At 34.7% G+C, this 22,815-nt stretch overlaps 1 protein-coding gene and 1 long non-coding RNA gene across 2 annotated transcripts; one reads left to right on the top strand and one right to left on the bottom strand.

The window, feature by feature from the left end:
* Positions 1–1,155: 1,155 nt before the first annotated feature.
* LOC123323038 (protein MCM10 homolog) lies at positions 1,156–6,168 on the top strand. The gene is made up of 2 exons (XM_044911239.1): positions 1,156–2,173; positions 3,913–6,168. Exons 1-2 carry the CDS (start codon positions 1,322–1,324, stop codon positions 5,686–5,688), a joined length of 2,628 nt encoding a protein of 875 aa, XP_044767174.1. The 5' UTR covers positions 1,156–1,321; the 3' UTR covers positions 5,689–6,168.
* Positions 6,169–10,846: 4,678 nt separating this feature from the next.
* LOC123323042 lies at positions 10,847–15,312 on the bottom strand. Its single transcript, XR_006539245.1, has 2 exons — positions 15,283–15,312; positions 10,847–11,078 (listed from the first exon to the last, which is right to left on the bottom strand). It is a non-coding gene; the product is annotated as an uncharacterized LOC123323042 (long non-coding RNA).
* Between the last annotated feature and the right edge of the window lie 7,503 nt (positions 15,313–22,815).

The raw sequence follows: 22,815 nt of genomic DNA, 5'->3' as shown, positions 1-22,815 counted from the left end.
CAAAAATTTACTATTTTCCTTTTTAGAAATCAAGCATCCGCTTCAGCTTTCCCAGAGAGGCTATCGACACTGCTGACTTTATACTATTCTTGGAAGAGTTATTTGATTCGTTGAATGTATCCAGAGTTTGCACATCCACTGCGAAACTCTCAAAGAAGACGGTTAGTATTCAAACAGAGCACAATGTTTGTTGGGAGCAGGCGATACAAATTTTCAACAGTATTTCATTTTATTGCCCTCGAAAGAAAAGATCCATTGTGGTGCCCACTTTGAAGAATATAGTGACAACATTGAGAGCATTCCTTTACCTTAGGCAAAAACTGTTCAGTGATTATCACTTTAAATATATTCTCACTGGGGCTTTCAATCAAGATTATTTGGAAAACCTTTTTGTGTACATTAGAGCACATGGAGTAAGGAATACTGACCCAAATGTTGAACACTTTATTTCATCATTCAAAACTGCATGTCAGTGCATTCCTGGGGATCTAACTGTGAGGAAGATAAAACGGAGTCGTTGTTTAGAGACTTTGAAATCTTTCCTGCAGGAAAATATAATATCCACATAGGTCTTTGGGCAACTAATTTTTTCTTTTCCAAATTATTAATGCATGCTAAGCTTTGGCATGCTGTTTTTGATTTCTATTGCCGACTCCCAACAAACATTATGTCCTTTTTGGATAATGTTGAAGATTTCTGAAGATATAATAATTTCAACCTCATTTCCTATGAACAATATTATTACTGTTTATTATAATTATTGTCTTACGAAGATATGTGACCCTATTGACATTTTACCTTTGCTCATATATTCATTGCCATAATTATAGCTTATGTATTTCCATTTTTTTTTTCCTGTGCTGGGTATATCAATATATGTATATTGTTCATGATAAGTTTTATTTCTCCTTAAAATTCGCCCTAATAATCCATATTATTCTATCGACGTCTAAAATACCAGTGAATGGGCTAATTTAAATTTCGCGCCATGCGATTGCAGTTTCCCGTTATACCGACATTTCTCCCGGTTAGTTGGGTGGCAAGCGCATGGGGGCGCTGAGGGCGGGATAAACTGTATTTTTCATCGTAGAACGTGAGTGTCAGATCTATTCTACTCTGTAATCTGTGGCCGTACCTAAATGGCAGAAGTTATAATTTGGAATTTGGCGCGAAATGATTATTGTTGATTGTCAATCGTTCGTCCGTGAGGTGAGGTAGTGTTGTAAATAGTAATAAGTGACGTCTTTCGGTTAAAGTACTCGGTCTACATATTTAAAAAAATAAGCTGAAGTGGAGAATCTCAGAACGACTTGGTCAAATTATGGCACATGAAGATGATTTGTTGGCTTGTTTGCTGGACGTTGCAGAAGCAGAATTGAACTCCTTGAACAGAAAAGAAAACGGTACTATTGAATCATCTATTAGTAATGAAGTGATTCCCCAAAACAGAAATGTTCAATTATTACAAGATATAGATTTTCTCGCTTATGACAATAATGAGGCGAAAACAAAAAATGATGTGACCAAAACAATCTCTAACATCGAACAGAATTTCAGTTCAATTCATGAAGGTTTCACTGACTCTTCTGATGATGAAGGTAATAGGAATTTTGAAGAGAAAAAATATAGTGAATCTGGCGAGTCAATAAAAAAACTTATCAATCATTCAGAATCCTCCTATGATCATGGCAGTAAAGAACGAATAACACAACAAAGAAATATACCATCAAAAAATTGGAAAACAAAACTAATAGCACCAACATCTATACAGATTCCTGAAAGAACAAAGGCATCTTCAAATCTAATATCATTTGATACTATGTTTGGTATTCGTGTTATTAACCCCATAATTTCTTCAAAAAGCTTGGAAGAAAAAATGGTGGGTCGTAAAGTGGTACCAATACAACATATAAGTACTCATCTCAAGAGTCTGAGTAAAAATGATGATTGGGTTATAGCCGGAGTAATTTGTAATAAAGGATGTACTAAAACTAGTGCTAAAGGTAATTCATTTATGATATGGACTATAAGTGACTTAGTTGGGGATATCAAAACAGTTGCTCTATTTTTATTTGGAAGTGCTTATGAGCAGTTCTGGAAAACCCAAGCAGGAAGTGTTGTTGGTGTTTTGAATCCATCAATTCTTGATAAAAGAGATGGTGCCAGAGATGAAGTAAGTATCAATTATTTTATTCTGAATTGACCTTTTGAAATCATCCCTTACTCTATTTTGTACATATTTTAAGGTCATAGCCAGTGAACATAATTTCATTCGGTTTCAAGTTAGTAGGTTCATTTTGAAACACTCAAATATGGGACCTCCATAAAATAACTAAATTTGAGTCCTTTATCTCATTGGTATATTATAATTTGTCATTTGTTGAATCATATGTATGTATATAAATTTGCACATTTAAAATTTATGTCATCAGGCTTAATGTCTAGGTGTAGCTCATTTCATTGGTTATCATTGATGTAAGCTCCCTGTTTATAATCAGAGTGTGGAAGCAACAGAAACCTAAGGGAGGAAGTTAAAGCGCAGATATACTAGCCTAATATTCTGTATTTGAGCCGGTCAGAAGAAAAGTGGTATAAGTCACAAATTCCGATTTTTGAGTTATACCGATATTTGGGTACCAAAGGTTGCATATTATTCTTCTTATGAGTGGTATGAGTCAAATCATCATTTTGACAGATTTATACCCATTTAATGTTTTTCCTCACAACAAGATTTTCCATACCTATCAATGCGGTTTTTCAATCAATTGAAACGTAAAACCTTCATTTCCAACATTTCACTTAATTGTAGTTAGTTCACTTTTCCTCTGAGCCACTCATTTATCGGACATCATATGGAGAAACAAACATTAGTATTGAGAGAAAGATTAAAACCTATAAAACATGTATAAGCCCACTGATGGCATATCGTCTGTCTATTGCCAAAGTCACAAATGTGCATATTTGATATTTTGAGATAAACATGTTTCAAAATATTAAATACATTCTCCATCTGACACTCTCATGAAATTCCGGCTGGAGAGGGGATAAGTCAACACTTTCATGCTTCTGGCATTGAATACTATGGCTAAAATTGCATATCGTCGTTAAAACCCGAAAAATGTGTAACTCCATTTTAGCTGATTTTACAGGAGAGGCAAAAAACTTTTAACTATTACCCGTACTCCCTTAATATTTACCTTTGTTTTCACAACAAAGCAGCACTATTTTTCTACTACTTCTTATGTTATCCACTGATGCGATGTGGATATATGCACTGACGCCGTGCTAGTGTAAGGAAGGTACACGTATTTCTTTTAAACAATTTCAAGCACGGAGATACACATTATTCTATTTTGCGCGGGAAAAATAATTAACTGTTCGATGGTACTACGCAAATTGCTGAGCATGTAGATGTTGAAAACCGCTAGGGGATGGCATCAAAATCTCTTTTTTGATTAAATTGGGAGTTACACATTTTTCAGGTTTTAACGACGATATGCTGCTGCATATAGGCGAAAAGAGGTAAATTGGCACATTTATGATGTTGGTGTTGTACCGACCATTTACTATAGAAACGATAGCAAAAAAACATGGTAACAAAAACCTGCTAAGAACAACTGAAATATGAATCCTGAGATCTATAACAGGGCGCACCCTAGATGATGACAAAAGAATAAGCAATTAATCTACAAGGTTTCGCATATTTTAAGGTGGGTTAGAACAAGAAGAGAGGTGTGGATAGTTTATGTCTAAAGAATTACCATTGACAAGCTGCAAAAAACAGGATATTGTCCTAAATACATGAAGAAGAGATGAAATTAGCTACACTTAAACTTCAAGCTTAAATGGTGAAGTTGACCCTAAAACTCATTTTTCAACGGTTTCCAATGTTTAATATTTTTTTTTTTTCAGGCAACTCTTTCTATAGACAATCCCCAGAAGCTGCTGATCTTAGGTCAATCGAAGGATCTGGGCATGTGCAAAAGTACAAAGAAAAATGGTGATAAATGTACAGCAATTGTTAATAAGAGTGATTGTGAATATTGTGTGTATCATGTTAAAAAAGAATACCAAAAATGTAGTCGTAGATCTGAATTACAAGCAAATTTTTCAGGAAAAGGTCTAATAGCTTTAAGAAATAAAGTACTTGGAAAAAATGAAGTATTTTATGCTGGGAAATCCTACACTGCAATACCAGCCAAACAAAGCAGAAAATTAATCAAGAAAGATAAGGATAGGTTGCAGAGCCTTAGTGGAATGACAAGAACGTCGTCTGTAGAAAAGTTCAATGTGAGAAAAGCAGCTGCAAGTTTTGATGTTGATAGCAGTCAAAGATTGAAAGATATGGATACTCTCAGAAAATTAGGAGCGAGTACAGAAAAATTCGAGGTAGTTGATAACTCAAATTTCAAAAACAAACATTCTGCTGGAGTGAGTCTGAATGAAGCCAAAGCAAATGCTGCAAAGGTTCTGTCTAAGTTACAAATTAGGGAGGAAAGTTCAATAAAAAATAGAAAGGAAAAGGAGAATGATAAAAAATCTTGTTTATTATTAGAAACAGGCAATGAGAATAAGTATATGAGAAAGAAGTCCTCTGGAGTTGATCATAAATATGAGTTACTACAAAAATCTCTGGATGAAATTGTTCAGACAGATTTTATAGACCTGGATGTAGATTATAGAAAATCTGGAATTAGTTTCAATTCTATTAAAACCAGTTCATCCACTAATAACTTCAACAGTCAAAAGAAAGAACACAAAACTCAAAAGGAAGGGTTGTCTGATTTGAATGATTATAAAATACAGAACACTGTTGCAGAAATAACATCTGATAACAAATCAGATTTTTCACCTTCTTTATTAGCTGCTACAAAAATTTGTTCTGTAAAAAGTTTGGCTGATGATAAAACTCCATTGGAAGCTTCCCAAAAAAATACCTCAGAGCCAGTTTTCAGTAAAGCATTACTAACCAGTACCTTACCTTCATTGTCAAGCAGTGGAGGTATGATAGATTTAAGTGCACCAATTAGAAAAAAAATACATGAAGCAAAATTGAATGCTCTGAAGTATGTAGAAAAAAATGGTCCCCTGAAGAAATCAAATCCAAATAGCATTACAGGAAGAGGGTTAAAGAGAAGTTTGGATGAACTTAATATAAGTGGAGAGAATTCCAACAAAATACAGAAATTCCAAGAGAATGAACATCTTTCAGATCGCTTCAAGAAAATGATGGAGTTACAATCTAAACATACAGATTTGATAGAGTTGAGGGATAATGAAGAAAAGGAGAAATATTTCATGAAACAAGAAGTTAAAGAAAGAATGGAAGAAAAAATGGCCAATACTTACAAAGTTGAATGCAAAGCTGTAAGATGTTTGGATTGTAAATACACAAATTTTTCAGCCAGCGAAAAATGTAAAGCAGAAAAGCATCGTCTTGTGTACAGAAAGGCTATGAAAAGATTTTTCAAATGTGGCAATTGTGGGAATCGAGTTGCTTGTTTAGATATTATTCCTTTATATCCTTGTAAAAATTGTGGAGATGGAAAATGGGAGCGGACAACAATGATGAAAGAGAAGACCATAACAAATAGTGTTGCTTTATCAATTAGGGGAGGAGAACAGACATTTGTAAATTCTGTTGTTTCTGATGCAAATATAAATTTGTTGGTTCCAGAAGAAAGTTGAATTTTTATAGGTTCATTGTATTGAATTCAATTAATTTATTAAGTGAAAACTTATTATTAAAACGATTGAAAGTTCAGCTGTTAACTATTGAAGAAAAATTGTTTATTTTACATTTTTTCAAAAGAAGTGATCATATTGGTTTCACATAATATATATATATATATATATTGACTTCTCCAGTATTAACTTGGCCTTATTTTTAGTTACAAATAATCTTTTGTTATAACATTCTTAAAAGAACAATTGCATTTTAATTCGTCTTATGATTCAAAAGTGCATGATTTTAGTAAATAAAGATATTTGAAGAAACAATCCCTTTCAAGGAATTTGTCAAGCGATTATTTTTTCAAGCTATTTAAGAGAAATTATTATGTAATTTCAAGAAATAATGTGAAATTATAGTGAGGAATGCGTAAATAATGTATTTTTGCATATTTCAAATAGAAAATGATCAAATATATTGCTGAATGTTTGGAATAATTTATTTCATACATTAATAAGTTTTTATTATTTGTAGCTCTTTTACATGAGCATAATGTTCAAAGATTGGAAATTTTTTATGACTTTCAGTAAAGTGAAACTCCTGATATCGGACACCTGTAATGAATGGACACATTTTCATGGTCTTAACAAAATTAGGTAATTGCAAATTCTTCAGATGGTATAATATACCGTAATCCACCACAGTGTAGTTGTTTGTGAATTCATCGAATAGAATAAGCAAAGAGTATCAACAAGAGGTTTCACTCTAACAATTTACAAGGGAAGATCTGACTCAATAAATTTGAAATGTATTACCATAAATTACTTAAAAGTTTGAAATCGACATTAGAGTTGTCCTCGTCCATGCAAAATCTTTATTCTCTTCAGGCGGTGGCAACTCATTCAGATAATTTTGGACCACGAGTTGCAAGAGTACGCTGTTAGAGCGCTAGTGTCGCTTTCCTTGGCAACACAGAAATACCCAATTGGCAACCACGCAATCAGCAAATCCCGAAATGTAAACAAACTTTGACGTTTGTTTCGAGATTATACGGCCTAACAGAGTTTTTCTAGTAAATCAAGATATTAATCGGAATTATCGGAAGTGAATTGACTGATTCAGTTTCGTAAAGAAAGATAAACATTCTTTGGAAATACTTCATTTAAAAGGGATGAATTGTGGAGCGATGATATTGGTGATTCATTGTACCTAGATACAAATTCCTATTATTTCACAGATTCTTTCTTTAAGTAAACCTGGGTTATAATGTTGAGGTAGCATATACTAACTTTGTGAAGGAGGTAGAAGCTAAACATCTTGATAAGTAAAGCGTTTAAGTGGAAGTTTTAAAGTTTCTATTTAAAATATTTCAATTCCATGTTATTATATAGGTATTCCTCATACTGAAATCTCAAGAGACATAAATATGTTTCAGCTCATGGAACAAGTTCTACAGATGAAAAAAAGCATTCATTTGGAAGTATGAAAATTATGAAATTGTATTTCTAAATCGTCAATTGAACTTAGCAGGAAACTCTCGCAAAGAAAAATCGTTTTTTCGGAATCAATATTTCTATTCAGAAACCCAGACAATAATCCCAATATAACTTCTCCAAATGATAATTATAATACTTTGTTGGACAACGTGGGATAAGAGAAAACATAAGAAACAAAACTTGTTTTGACTTGCAATACTAGCATTAGACATTTTTTCACCCCTGCAAAATAACTCGAGGTGCTGTTTCAAATTGACGGGCACGCATTGAAGGGTGGCCGAATTAGAAAAATTCTAGAAAATTTTAAGTTGAATAGGGAGAATAAAAGAAGAAAAACCTTCCGAGTACCATCAGAAAAAGAAATACAAGAAATCATAAAAGTTTATTTTCATCGTTTATTTTCCTATATAAAACTCAAAATTTTTCTCGAATTTTTCATTATCTCTCTGATTCGGCGCTCTTTCAATGCGTCCTCGTCGATTTGAATCTCCCGCCTGCTGCTAGTAAGGTCCGGACGGGAGGAAGCGGAAGCCGCACACTAGCGTCTATTTCCTGTGCTTTACAAATGAACCTTCATTTGTCCCTGCTGAGCTGCCATCTGTAGTGGGAAGTGGGAGTTATATTCGCTATGATGTGCGCGGTTATATGTTCCTGAATTTCAAAATTAATTAAATTAACGCAAAGCGGATTTTCGTATATATAAAGTTCACGTTTTGTAACCCCCAAATTAGCAGAAATGGCTAGTCTGTGTTATAAATGCGGCAAGGTATTTTCCAACATATCAAGTTTGAGAAGACACGCCAGGAATTTTCACAGGGATGAAATCGCTCCTAACTTGTACAAAAATGCAGCGAAATATAATTAGGTATAACTGCCATTGTGGAAAGAACTTAAGTGATAAAAATAACCATCAGAAGATTCACGGTGGAGATTGGAGATTCATCTTCGGATCCATTATGTAATGAGTTTTTCACATTCAAGAATGAAATTTTGAAAAATTTTGAACAGTTTCATGAGCTATTGTTATCAAATCAAGTACCTTGAAATTTAACTCTCAAGATGAGTTTTTTGTGTTGAAAAATGAGTTGGAAGCGAAGACAAACGCTAGTTTTGTCAAATATTCAACGAAACTGGAAACCGGTTATTTGGTTTGTAATAGTTCAGTAACTTACTTGCCGCGAGTGGAGGAAAGTGCATGGGCGTTAACGGTATTTGAAGATACAAGGTAGTTATAAAATTAATTCTTATTGTCCGGTCTCCATAAAGTTTTCAAAAAATAAACTGAATAATACATGTCAAGCAGAATATATCGAAACGCATGTTGGACATGACCTTGATCCAGGATATGTAAATCTATCAAAACCAATAAATAAATAGACAAAAAATAGCTCAAAAAATTGCTAGTAAAATTTAATATGACGAAATTCTCAATGAAGTTCGTGAAAATGTAACTGATACAGAAGTGAGCCGCATACACCATTTAAGGAGAAAAAATTTATATAATATCGAACAGTCTTTCAACTTATCATCATCAGCAGTAAGACATCCAAATGATGGGGTAAGTGTAGACTCGTGGGTTAAAGAAATGCAAGAAGAAAAGCATTGTGTTTTATTTTACAAACCGCAAGACATCCTAGATGAAAAAGAATTTAATTTAAAAAAAGAAGACTTGGTTCTTATCATTATGACTACTGATCACTGTTTTCAACCAGAAATAAAAAATCAAAGAAAAAAAATCATTCTCCTTATCTGTGTAGAATACAGAGTACCTACTTGTTTCAATAAACTATTTAAAATTTTTTTTGACGTATCATTGATCCCAATTCCATAGAATCCCTTTCTGAATTAAGGTTTATTGGTACTTCATTTTACCATCCCCTGGAATAAATACTCACAGAAAGATTTAATTAACATGCTGGAAAAATTTTGCTAATGATAATAGGTCTTTATATTAACCTCAGCGGAAGATGGAGCTTTTCTACTCAACTGAGGAACATAACATACATTTATTCTCATAATTATAACATAAGAATACTATTTTGTAATTCCCAAGTAGTTGCACATCATTCCTCATAAATATTGATATCTCCGAAAGTGTTTATATTTTAACATGATAACGTATATTATTTGAAATAAAATGTACTTTGCCAATCCTGAGAACCTAATCTTGTTTATCTGCCTATTCCTATTATTAAACAACATAAAAGAGGAAACGATTCCAAATATTATTAAACTCTGATTAAACCTTTTAATTTGCCGGCGCTGCCGACCATAGAGATATGATTACAAATATTTGTCAGACAGTCTGTGTTCTAGGTTCATTTGTAAGGCACAAGAAATAGACGCTAGTGAAGCCGCACGGGCAAAAAGAACGTAGTTTCACAGTACGCTGTTGCAGCGCTAGTATCGCAGACAAAAAACACGGTCAAGAAGATTAGCACGGGAGTTACCATTCTCTTGATGTTTATGTTCTGTGATTCTCTTAAACCAGATCGTACATAAATACCAGAATTCCTGATAGATTCAACTAAAAACTCATAAAACATTGACTTTCCAAACAACAATTTGACAGTCACCCGATTTTCAAATTGAAATCCATAAAACTTTTGCATATTCCCAGCAAACACTGAAATCCAGTCACTGTACAAAAACTGTACTTCGATGCTTCAATTGACTGCAGTGATGGTAATGCAATAACTGCACCAAAAAGGACCGTATATGTCCCAGTGGACTGTGCAGTTACTGTACAGTACAAACTGCATTCGACATACAGCCACAGCAGCACTTCAAAAACAGCGATGGTATTGCAATCACTGTACAGCAAGCTGCACTTCAAATGCAGCAGTAACGTGCTAAAACTGTACAGCAAGTTGTACTTTAAATGAAGTAGTCACTATGCAAAAACTGTACAGTAAGCTGCACTTTGAATGCAGTGATCACTGTGGAAAAACTGTACAGCAAGCTATATTTTATATACAATAGACACTGTGCTCAAACTGTACAGTAAGCTGCATTTTAAATGTAGCAGTCACTGTGTAAAAACTATATCGAAACTTGAAATTACGAAACAATATTCTATGTAGAGGTTTCCTAGTTATAAACAGAAAATCTATTCTGCAAATCGGAAATTTTCAATTTCACTTGATATTTTGGCGGTAAGTGCAGGAGCGGGTTCACACCAGAGATATAGAAGGGGGGAGATTGAGCTTCGACCACTGCGCATCCTATTTTCATGGGACTATGGGACAAAAGTGGGTCCGCCATTTGTCAGGTCATAGCACGGTATTATGATCACGGTTTAACAATTTAGTGAATATTCTTGTCATTTAGCTGCGTAGATAGATCTACGTTTAGCTGCCATTGCCTGCTGTCAAGTCAAACGAATGTAAACAATAATAACATAATAACAAATATCAACGTCTCTAAAAAATAAAATACAACACATGAAAGAAATGATGGACTTTTTTAGACAAGATCAACGTATTTCTGAAAATGCTGCCCATCATTGGGAGAAATCTTTTGATTCAGTGCCACATTGATGGAGAGATATTTAAAAAATGTAGAGAATGATACTGTGACCCTAAAAGCTCCAGTCTTGAGGGAATTGTAATATTCTTCAAAAATCAAGGTAAGATGAGATAATTTGATATGAAACTGAGATGATTTTATTTTATGTTTGTTTCAGGGGGACTTCATGTACCATCATATGGAATTATTACGATATGTCAATCAGGAATTTGATGATTTCAACCAGGGGGGTGAAACTGATGAACTAAAACCGGCAACAAAACACTCTGTGGTCTGAAATTACCTACCAAGATGTCGGCCTGGCAGATGTAAACAAGTCTAGCCGTTGTCATGGAGATTTGCATCATTTTGGCAGAGTTGGGTCGGTTAAAGATAACCTATTTCTTTTAGTATGTGCTTGTGTTGTTTTTGGTCAAGATTTACGTCAGTTAGTGCAATAATCTCTAATGAGTTGTGTTATATTTATTTATTCAGTAAGTATTTTAGTTGTTCCTGATATTTTAGAACTTGTTTTAATTAGAATATATTTCTTTTCATGAACCATAATCTTGAGGAGCAAAGCCAAAGGAAGACTGAAGTAACGATTTTGTGATAAAAAAAGTGATATGGTTCAGTATGTTCCATTCGAAACCTATTATTTTTCAATGTAAATATGTATATCTTATGTATATAGAGTATATAAAAATTTTAGCCGATGTAACTTTTGAAATTTGACTCTATTCTGTTTGTATTTGTTGTAATCATTGGCTTTGGCTAATTAATTTCATCTTAGTAAAGTCAAGAGTCAAGTTTCGCAATAGTCACTCCTTCTATTTATTATATTTTATGTGCAGTTGTTATTCTTTGAAGGAAATGAAAGTCGAGCTTATACAAAAACTTAGCAGCCAACAATATGAGAAGTACATTGTAAGAATAAACTAGAGGTGGTTTCAGAATACGTGGAAATAAGCAATACTACTGCTAATCAATCAACCATCGACAAGCCACATCCCATTTTGAAATAACATTCAATTCAATCAGAAGAAATCCACCTAATAAATTTTTTATTTTGTTATACTTGTAATAATTCAACTAAGTGTTTTTATGACTCGGTTTGAAATTGTGAAGATTATTCTTTTTGTTTATCTGAATCTGTTTCATTGGGGTTGGTAGGTTTTTTCGTAACTCTGCCCAAAATATGATAGTCTCGTAGTAGACTTACACTTGTCTTCTTGGAATATTTATCATGTTCTTAAAGAATTATTTGATATCTATCCTGAAGAATTCTATTTTAATATCCCATTCTGAAAATTCCTTGGAACCTGAATAATTTTTCTGTATATATTTCAGTCATTATCATTGTTAAAGTTCTTTTCTCTATATGATGTGAATGAAATTCAATAAATTCACTACTTTCGATAAATCTTGCAGTTTTACTTATCCCCATAACAAAAACATTCAAATTGAAAACAATATAACCTAGTAAAATATACCTGCGAATTCAAATTTCCCGCCAATATCTTTCTTCGAACCTACCGAAATGGCGGCCAATGAAATGTCATCGTGTTGCACTGGTTTTGAACCACGTTTGCACTTCTCTTATATTAGTGTTCTGTGATTTCAACTAAAAATAGAGTTCCAAGAGATGAAAATTTTCTTGAAGCATTTGCAACAATTCAGTTCCAAAAATTTTATGATCGAGTTGATGATTTGTTCCCTTCCTTGAAAGAACATTTTTCATATTCTTCAGTGATTGGCAGACATCATGGCTTTCTTTTAGTGAAAAATATTGCCAGATCTCATTTTAAAATTAGAATATTCAATCTGTAAAAAGTTTATACTGAAAAATTCAAGGTTCTCCAATTAGAAGACTTCATCACTTGATTTTATGCAGGAATCGATACTGGATATACAATATTATATAAATAAAATGAATAGAAAAATGTTTTTTTTCTTTATATATTTAATGCCAGTAGCTACTGAAAAATTTATCGACCTTGTTAGCTTTCATCATATCATGTCTTACTTCCAATAAAAAATATCAGATCAAATTATCCACTTTGTGCAAAAAATCTAGTGTCCTTCAGATAGACAAAATCGTGTTTCCTTAGAAACAGATAATAAAATTAAAACTTAATAGCAGAGTTCCAGAATTGCATCTCGAAGGAACGGGCAATTTTTCAGGTTACTTTCCTCTGATCGTAATTAGGGAATAGTAGTGAAACACGATTCTGGAACAAACCAAATATTGGTGACTCTTCGAAGTCTATATATATCAGACTACCTCATAAGACCAAATTGCTAGAATCTTCTAAATCATGGATTTTATTTTGAAAAAGTTACCTATTTTAATATTTCGTTTCATGTTTTTATTTGTTGTTAAGAAACTATTTTTCCCAGTGGCTCCCAACCAGAATCAACATAGAAGTATATATTTCAATGATTTAAAAAAATTTGAAATTGGTTAGGTTCTCAAACTGGGAGAAAAAATTCGAAAAACTTTCAGATAAAGTCAAACATAGGTACCTACTTTATTACAATATGAATAGAAAAGACAATTAAATTAAAATTTATCGCTCCCTTCATCGTTGGTTACAAACGATTGAATATAATTCAAAAGGATTCATTGGTACAGTTTAGAATTTAGATGATATGTTCAATATTTGCACATCCCATTATATTCACCAGAATACACAAAACAAATAATTTTTTCCTTCGTTGAAATTTTTGGTATTCATTTTGTATTGTACTGAAGAAATAAGAAACGAATTGACCGAAATCTCATAATTTCAAGTACTGTTATCAACGAAATCATAACATTCAAATTCTGAATTTTACGTCCCCCTGTATATAACTCTTGCCACATGCTATCACTAGTATCACTTTTAGGCGGTGCTGTATATATTTCCTGACAAATGGCGGCCTTCATAGAGAAAGAAGGAAAAGAGTGCCGACTCAGTGGTAAAATAAATTACGCGTGATTGAAGCGCCCTTATCGGCAGTAGACGCGAACTAACATGTTCCGAAAATTGGCACCAGGTGGCGCATTGATCGTTTTGAATTCGCATTTTGGCGCCTCAAATCATACAATCAATCAATTTGAATTAATACTCCACTGAAAATTGATAATAAACTGTAACTTCCAGTTTATTATCAATCTTCAGTGAGGTTTTCTTCTTGTAATACTTGTTTTTAGAAATGATAATCGACAAATATCAAAATACTTTTTATTAAACATTATATTGTAATACACATTGAGTTTTCTCAAACAAAAAGTAATGAAATAATTTAGTAATGTCAGATTAAATATTATTTTGTATAACCAAATTATTGAAGAAAAGAACATCCAGATTGAAGACTACACATAATTAATTGAATTCTTCTGACTTTCTAAATTTGATGATTACATCATGCATATGAGCAACATATATACAGAATTGCTCACAAACATAACGTAAACACCTCTTGTCAACACCATATTCCTTAAAACATTGTAAACATATGAAACTCTCAAACTTGAGTTCTTAAAAGACATTCTTTGCATTGATGACACAATATACCAAAAGTTTTTTTTATAAAATACCCACTTACATAAACAGCTTGGTCATCAATTTCAGCAATATTATTGGGAGGTTTTATATTTTGAAATTTTGAAAAGTCAACTGAATTGGTGGGATAATTTCGATTTTCGTCACATTTAAAATCCAAAAATTTTTTCAAATCTTCAAGTATATCTATGCCATCGTCTTCACAATTTTTCCATGGCTCCTAGGTGTAACAAGGCGATTCAAAAAGCAGGTCTTAAGTGCTGATATAAATTGATATGGAGTGGGATTCGTATTTGCATGACCATGTTGCCTGATCACAATGAAGAGATTCTCAACAGGATCTTGGTTCATCATTCTAGTTAGCAAGTATTTGAAACCAGCTTTACGACATTCATCCCACACCATAATTATACTTTCAAGTGTGGTAATCCAACCTTCCTTACATCTGGGAGGTCCTCAAATTTGATATTATAAGACTTTAAGGCATTACATGTGTTTTTCAATAAATGTGGAGGATCATGTACAAACACAACAACTTTTTGATCATTTACAATGAAGTGAGGTCCTGGAGAATTAGTATGGCATTCATCGATCAACTGTTTAATAGCAGCTGCCTTGGTAGTGCCTTGATCACAAACTGTACAAATCACCCGAAGACTTATTTCCTGCAGAGCAACTATGACTTCTCCAATAAGAATTTTGAGATGAGTTGTCTTTATCTGATCTTCAGTAGAATAGTAGGATATTGGCTGTTTCCAAGTAGAATCGTAGTCGTTGATATTCTCGAGGTCCCGAGGAGGTGCAGGAATCTTAGGGGAAGCGATCCCCAAGAATAGTACAAGTAAATCGTAACAATCGTACAGGAACAAAACACTTTTACTACACTGACAGTAATATAAATCTTCGTCGTTAATTATTCAATAATATTTTCATATAATATTCAATTTTGGGACGTGGAAAAGTACACATCACGCCGTAACAACCATTTTGGAACTTCAAATTTAGGTTATGTTATGCCTAAGCCTAAGATGTCTAAAACACTGGTGTGTGCACTTGTCACCAAAGATTATAGAGTTCTCTATAATCTTTGCTTGTCACTTTTTGCAAGCATCAACATTTCAGAAAATCGGGGATATGGGATCAGTTTCGTGGCGGCGCCACCATGTCATTTGCTTCGTTCTATCCTTGTTCTACCAAAGGAAGTCCAATGATCTCTCGTTTTATTTTGTTTTGCGTTCATATATCGAATATTCGATCAACGAGTTCAAAATATGAACTGGCCCATTTTGTCAGCTGTTAAGGATTATTTGTGATTTACTTTTTAATTTTCTTTGTAAAAACAAATCCTTCAATATTTTCAACACTATCGAATAAGGGTTCGAAGGAGTATTTACTATTTTTCTTCAAGATAATTTCCGTTTGACAAATTGAATTCGTGAGGGGGATAATTCAATATGATATTAATAAAACACAGTTGATTGGTCAAATATCCAATATATTCAGTTGACGGAAAGGGAATTTTCACTATATCTACTCAGGAAGAATATTTTAAGTAACAGACTCGAATAGATTTATGTATTTCTGATTCTCAATACATGCTCACAATTCACATTACGTATTTCCAATACAGTTTCTTTGAAACATTGCTGAAGTTTCCATAAAACTTAGCTATATCGGTCCCGAATGTTCGTTCATCTCATTTGGTTCTGCTTCAAATTCCAACAACACCGAATTCTTAGCTGTAGTTCTTGATTGTCCATACAGAAAACTGAACGACATGTTGAATAAATGAATGTTCTACATCCCTTTCTCGAAACTAATACATTTTCACACACCAATAATCGTTTATAAATAGAACATATTCGTGAGTCATAGGAAGTATTCAAATTATTTTCAAATATATATGCTCTGTCAAATTCCAAATAGCGCTACCTACAGTAGGAGAAACGAAACTGATCCCATATCCCCACGAAATTAAAAACAAAATCGAATCAGTGAATACACCAGAGTTTTAGACATCTTAGTTATGCCGAAACGAACGAAAACATATTTCATCCTTTTCTACTATACAGCTATTTCAAACAATTAGTTCCATCTACTGCCCAACGGGGCGCCACCAGCAACGTTTTAAACGGCCAATGAGAGTTGTCTGTCTTTCCTTCCTTTGTCTATGGCGGCCTTCAATTTTAGCCAGTTCGCGCAGCTCGAAGCTCAATCTCCCCCCTTCTATATCTCTGGTTCACACCATAGACAAACTATTTGAGGAATGGCCTGCTCTTGGGGGTGTTAGTAGGTTAATGAACCCTAGGAGTTACCTACGACAATCGCCGAAGCAGCGTAGTTCGTGCTTGCTTTAAACGCCGGTTACGTAGATGTCAATGGATGGCATCACTCAGCATCACTGCTCTTGACGGTTGCGATCACAGGGTAGCATACACGTCTATTGCGGTGCAGCATACAGCATACGCCAAACGATGGCGCCACCGGCGACGCACTACTCTATCAACATAGACATAGAGACATGGACTGAGCAATGCCAGCATGAAATTGGCTATTTATTAGAAAGAGAGAAAAGCTCGTCGGGACATACCTTTCTCTTTTTTGTTCACATAGAGGTGAGTGTAGACCAATCAAAATTCTAGAAAAAGACAACTGCATTCCCGACGTGTTTTTCTCTCTGTCACTTTTTTTGACCGTATTTCATGCATAGATATAAAGGGAAGGCACAGTCCATGTCTCTATGTCTATAGAGACTTGAAGTGCAGCCATGAACGTAAACGTTAACGTTATAATTGACATCTACGCATGCTCATTCGTCCGTTTTTAACGTTAACGTTAGCGTCAGCTTTACGGCCTACGTAAACTAGCGGTCTCCCACGTATACCTTAAACATCGACGTACGTTAACCGAACGTTAAACGAGTAGCACCGATGACTCGCGAATGGCCGAATTTTGATTGTTGAATGCAATTCTCGATAACCTCAAACTGTCATTGTTTACATTTCCTGTGTATTTTCTCATAATGAACGAAAATTATAGGAAATCAGCAGTGATTTGAAAGTTATCAAAAGGATTGAGTTAAATTACTGTGTTATCAGATTACATTCAGTACATAAGGAAATAGCTGAAACTACACTGCAATTCTGATGTCTCTAGCACTTGAACATTTCATTGATAATAAAATACTTCCAAGCTAAAAATTCTCTTTATTAGGCATATAAATCATTAGAACATCAATATTCCAAATGTTATTTCAGCTGTCGGAGCTCAATATTAGATAAAAGAGAGTTCACGCGAAACGAAAGCAAAATCAAATTGATAGGTTATGTTTAACGTCTGACGTTTCATGATGACAGCACTTCAACTCAAATTTCATCACAACACGTAAACGTTATATCTGACGTTATTTCTCACGTTAACGTTTACGTTCAGGCTAACGTATTGTGCACACTTCAACTCTCTATCAATGTATTCGGGTTCGGCTTCTGGACGGTCCGAGAATTGTTCTAAAACTGCGCAAAACTGTTGCGCCCTATTATAAAATCCTCTGCGCAGTTCTAGAACCATCCTCGGACCGTCCAAGAGCCGAACCCGAATACATTGATAGAGTCATTGAACTCTATGGGAACTGGAATGGAATGAATTTTTCCAATCAGTATCGAACCTTCAAATATTTTCAGTTCGAATAATTCATTCTTTCATTCCCGCACATTGAAATGTTTACGTTGCTAATAGCAACGGCGTGCGAGAGAGAAAGGTTGCTCTACATCTTCCCTTTCACTCTTCCTCATTTTGCCTGTATCGCGATGCCATTCCAGTTCCCATAGAGTTCAATGGAAAGAGTAGTGCGTCGCCGGTGGCGCCATCGTTTGTCGTATGCTGCACCGCAATAGACGTGTATACTACCCTGTGATCGCAACCGTCAAGAGCAGTGATGCCATCCATTGACTAATTTTGGTACCACCATGGTGAGATAAAGTATCCTTCTACCATGGGTATAATCCATATTTTGGTAATGAAAGAAGTCTTCAATTATTGAATTGAATCTGTTCATGAAATGTCTCTTTAACCTTCATAATCGAATTTTCAACTTCTTTAAGAAGGTATATGTTTAGTTTTAGGAATTCCTATGAATTATTATTCTAGATTCTATTATTTACTCTATATCGAATACTCCATTTTTGAAATGAAGAATGGCAAATACAGAAACTGTGCAGTCACTGTATATCAAACACTGCGTTTTGAAAATGCAGAATTATCAATACAGAAACTGTGCAGTTACTGTACATCAAGAACTGCGTTTTGAAAATGCAGAATTATCAATACAGAAACTGTGCAGTCACTGTACATCAAAAACTGCGTTTGGAAAATGCAGAATTATCAACAGAAACTGTGCAGTCACTGTACATCAAGAACTGCGTTTTGAAAATGCAGAATTATCCATACAGAAACTGTGCAGTTACTGTACATCAAAAACTACGTTTTGAAAATGCAGAATTATCTATACAGAAACTTTCCAGTTACTGTACATCAAAAACTGCGTTTTGAAAATGCAGAATTATCAATACAGAAACTGTGCAGTCACTGTACATCAAAAACTGCGTTTTGAAAATGCAGAATTATCAATACAGAAACTGTGCAGTCACTGTACATCAAAAGCTGCTTTTGGAAAATGCATAATTATCAAAACAGAAACTGTGCAGTTACTGTACATCAAAAACTGCATTTTGAAAATGCAGAATTATCAATACAGAAACTGTGCAGTCACTGTACATCAAAAACTGCGTTTTGAAAATGCAGAATTATCAATACAGAAACTGTGCAGTTACTGTACATCAAAAACTGCATTTTGAAAATGCAGAATTATCAATACAGAAACTATGCAATTTTAGTACAGCAATCTCTGTGCTGCATTCTGATGGCACTTGTAATGCAGTATTCGTACAGTTGCTGTATATTGTGTTTGTTGGGTTGAAGGCAATTGAGAATCTTTGAATGGACGTATAAAAGTCATAATGTCCCCTAAATGAGCCCTTCATGTAAGATACGCTTCCTGCAATTTACTGCAGTAAAATGTGCAGACTACATGGTGTAGTGAGTAGAGTTTGCAGGCCTTTACGCCCTGAAAATTTCATCCACTTCGTAGCACTGAAAATAAAAATCAATGAATGACCGAGTCACATGTTTCCAGTTTTAATACTTACATTCCCATTTTCCTTAGTAAAATTCGTTTTAGTTTATACACAGTTCTTTACCATACGATAATTTTCGAACGATATTCTGAGGTTTTCGCCAAGAAATTAGACAAAAATTTCAATAATCAGCAACTGGAAGGGCTTGAAAAACAAAAGGCGATATGAGGTTGTCTATGGATACGAGAATCAAAACATTCAAAACTTGTTTGATCAAAATGGTCATATGACTCTGACATCTCGCAAAATTTCATATGTCCCTCGAATTAAAATTTCAACCAGCCTTAGGGCTTTAAAAACACATTCGAAACACAGATGGCGCTCACATCACTTTAGTCGCTTCGTTTCCTATCTTTCTACTCTATAATCTTTGCTTGGTATTATAGGTCCATGGTGACCAGACATCCGTCAATGCGTCCAAGAAGTCCGTCACTGGAAAATATTGAATTTAATCTTTGACTAGATACTCAATGATTTAATTCACTATTTTTCGTACCTCAGCCCGAGTGTGAACGTCGCAAGGTAAATCTCATAGTGGACGTCTTGGCATTAATAAGTATGGTGGGAATTTGAACTTTGTAGTCTTCTGAATAATATTCAAGATTGATAATAAATTAGTGCAAATTTGCAGAAGAAAACTTTCAAAAGAGTTTCCATTCCTTAAAAAAACAAAACTTGATTCTGAAGTCCAATGAACGATCTGTTGGGGTCAATTCAGCATTGCATTTGGAGGAAGAAGAGATATGCAGCATGTGACAAACATAAAAAATGGAAAATGCAGCGTCTTCCTCCCTGACCAAATATTTCAGATATTCAAATTATGGGGATGTAGAAGCTTCTCTAGCAACGACTGAAGCTCTGTTCTCATTCCACAGTGTAATGCACAACCTTTGTAAATATTATTATATTTCCTTTTTATGTTGTGATAAGCTTTTATCACTTCTCTGTTTTCAATAAATCATATTTTTTCTTAATCACCATACGGGGTAGGAGACTGGGAGTATATGCAGGGCGAGTCTTTGACTCGTACAAATATTTTAGTAGTAGATTTTTAAGGTAGAAAAAAAACACTTTCTCCCTTCACCATTTTTTTCGAATTGGCTCGGTTCAAAAGATTCGGGGTGTTGACAAACCATAAAAAAATATCTTACTTTCAGTTCCATCTCAGAAAGAGTTTTATCGAATGAAATGAATTTCATCCATTCGATGAATTTTTTTCGATATCACCCACGTCTTCCAGTTTTCTCATCATGACCATTACGTACCATACAACTACCAAAAATTAAAAAAAAAAACAACTCTTGGAACTGAGTTGGGCGCTATCTGATGAATATTTGAACGTTTTGTAAAATGAAAGTATTCTTCATATTTTCTAGTATTATGCGCCGTTTTCGAGTAATTTGACGTTCAAAAATGAAAAATATCTGTGAAAATCGAAAAATTGGGTACTTCGACCGAATGCAACTCTTTTTAAAAGATCCACAGATGTGTAGTGTCAAAGATTTATCTAGTTATTCTGAGAATAATTTTGTTTTTCAAGGGGTGGCACAGCTCATAATGAAAATTTAAAATGGCTATATCTTTGTATTAGGCCGAATCGAAAAAAATAGAACAGGAAAGAATGTGTTTCTTTTGACCTCACGAGTCTACTGTTGAAACATTTTTACGATTCAAAGACTCACCCTGTTTATATAAATATACAACATTCAGCAGGTCCGACCGTCAATTGAACTGGGTCCAAGTCCAAAGTGATTCTTTCGCTAATGGCCATATGCACCGTTTCATTAAACGAGATTAATTCCAAAGATTAACCTTTCTCTTTGTTAATTACTTAAACGCCTTTTTTCCAAAGAGATTCTACGCTTAAACGTCGTTTCAGTCACATATAATAATAGTTATTTTTACTATAAGCGACGTAAGTAACATTTACCGGTCGACGAATTTGCGCCCGAGCGATAGCCGATAGCGAGGGCTGGCAAAAAAGTTCAGTGAGTTGATGTATTAGCTATCAAGCGACATGGTGGATGGAGATCCGCTAATATTGAGGAAAGTTACTTAGCTGACAGCCTCAACAATTAAAAGAGGAAGTAGCGAATAAAAGGCACTACTAGGGGTGTAAGCGTGGTGATTTGGCCCTTGGAAGATATTTGAACGATATAATTGATATATATTTGAAGGCACCACTGATGTCATTAGATCTTGAAAGGTTCAGATCTCTAATTCACTTGTTTTTTGAGAAAGAGCAAATTATGTGGAAATGACGAAAACATTTTTCTTTCAGAAACTAGTGAATCGATTATCCCCAATTTTGGATATGTTTTTAAAGCTCACGGTGACCTCTAGAAAAAAAATTATGACTCCAAATCATTGAGGAAAGTTCCAGGTACTCTTAAACGGTAACTATCATATGAAGATATTTGCGAGTTTTCTTTCATAACAGATAAACTAAAGGCGGTACGAGAATCAAAACATTCAAATCCTCTTTGATCGAAATGGCCATATCAAACTTCATATCTTCCTGCAAATGACCCTCAAATTGATGTTTTTAGCGGTTTAAGGGTCTTTACTGATTGCTGGATGTGTTGGACGGATGAACCCAAACCTGCCACTGCGACCAAGCGGTCTATTGTAGCACACAGGCAAGCTCATAGAGCTAGATCTCTCCCTCCAGTCCCAACCTGCCCAAAAAGGAGATGATGTCGGAGGGGGAGTAATTCTTGAGTTCCTCTAGGATCATCTTCGGAGAGCCAAAAACTCCATGTCTGACCCTGTCTGCCGCCGGGCAGTCACAGAGGATATACTCAAATGTTTCGTCCTCCTCTAAGCAGAGTCTGCAGAGCGGGTCATTGACGATGCTAAGCTTTTTGGGGTGGGCTCTGAGTCTGCAGTGTCCGTGAAAACTGCCATTATAGATCTCAGATTAGTTCTAGAAAATCCTAGCCAACGACTGGTGTATGAGCTGGTAGGCACTGAAATAGCCCTATGCGAGTGACACAGTCCAGGACGGTTGCGCCAGGGCTCCAGGACCTTTTGCCGTATCCAGCTGTTGTTTCGGTCCCTGATTAAGGAATTGGAAATTCCTATACTGGTTCTGGGCCAATAAGCGTTGATGTTGCGTCTTCTTTGGCTAGAGCATCCGATGCATCGTTGCCACTGAAGCCAGAGTGTCCAGGTACCCAAATCAGTTGCAGTCTGTTTGAACTTCCCAATTTGGTGAGTTTAGATCTGCATTCAAATACCTGTGCCGAGTTGCATATGTCTGCCGCGAGCGATTTAATCGCAGCTTGACTATCCGTTAGGATTTTTATTGATCTGCCCGCCCAACCAATGTTAAGCAAATGGCTTGCGCACAGATCAATGGCGAATATTTCTGCCTTTAAAGGTCTTAGTAACACATTTGT

The sequence above is a fragment of the Coccinella septempunctata genome, chromosome 1, assembly GCF_907165205.1.
Source record: "Coccinella septempunctata chromosome 1, icCocSept1.1, whole genome shotgun sequence".
Taxonomy (NCBI): domain Eukaryota; kingdom Metazoa; phylum Arthropoda; class Insecta; order Coleoptera; family Coccinellidae; genus Coccinella; species Coccinella septempunctata.
The sequence above is the reverse complement of the archived record's forward strand: the minus strand, read 5'-3'. Positions and strand labels throughout refer to the sequence as shown.

Bases quoted from the DNA above. Each gene is read 5' to 3' on its own strand.
- LOC123323038 (XM_044911239.1), top strand. From the start codon at position 1,322: ATGGCACATGAAGATGATTTGTTGGCTTGTTTGCTGGACGTTGCAGAA. The intron at 2,174-3,912 runs GTAAGTATCAAT...TTTTTTTTTCAG, and splicing joins GAGATGGTGCCAGAGATGAA to GCAACTCTTTCTATAGACAA.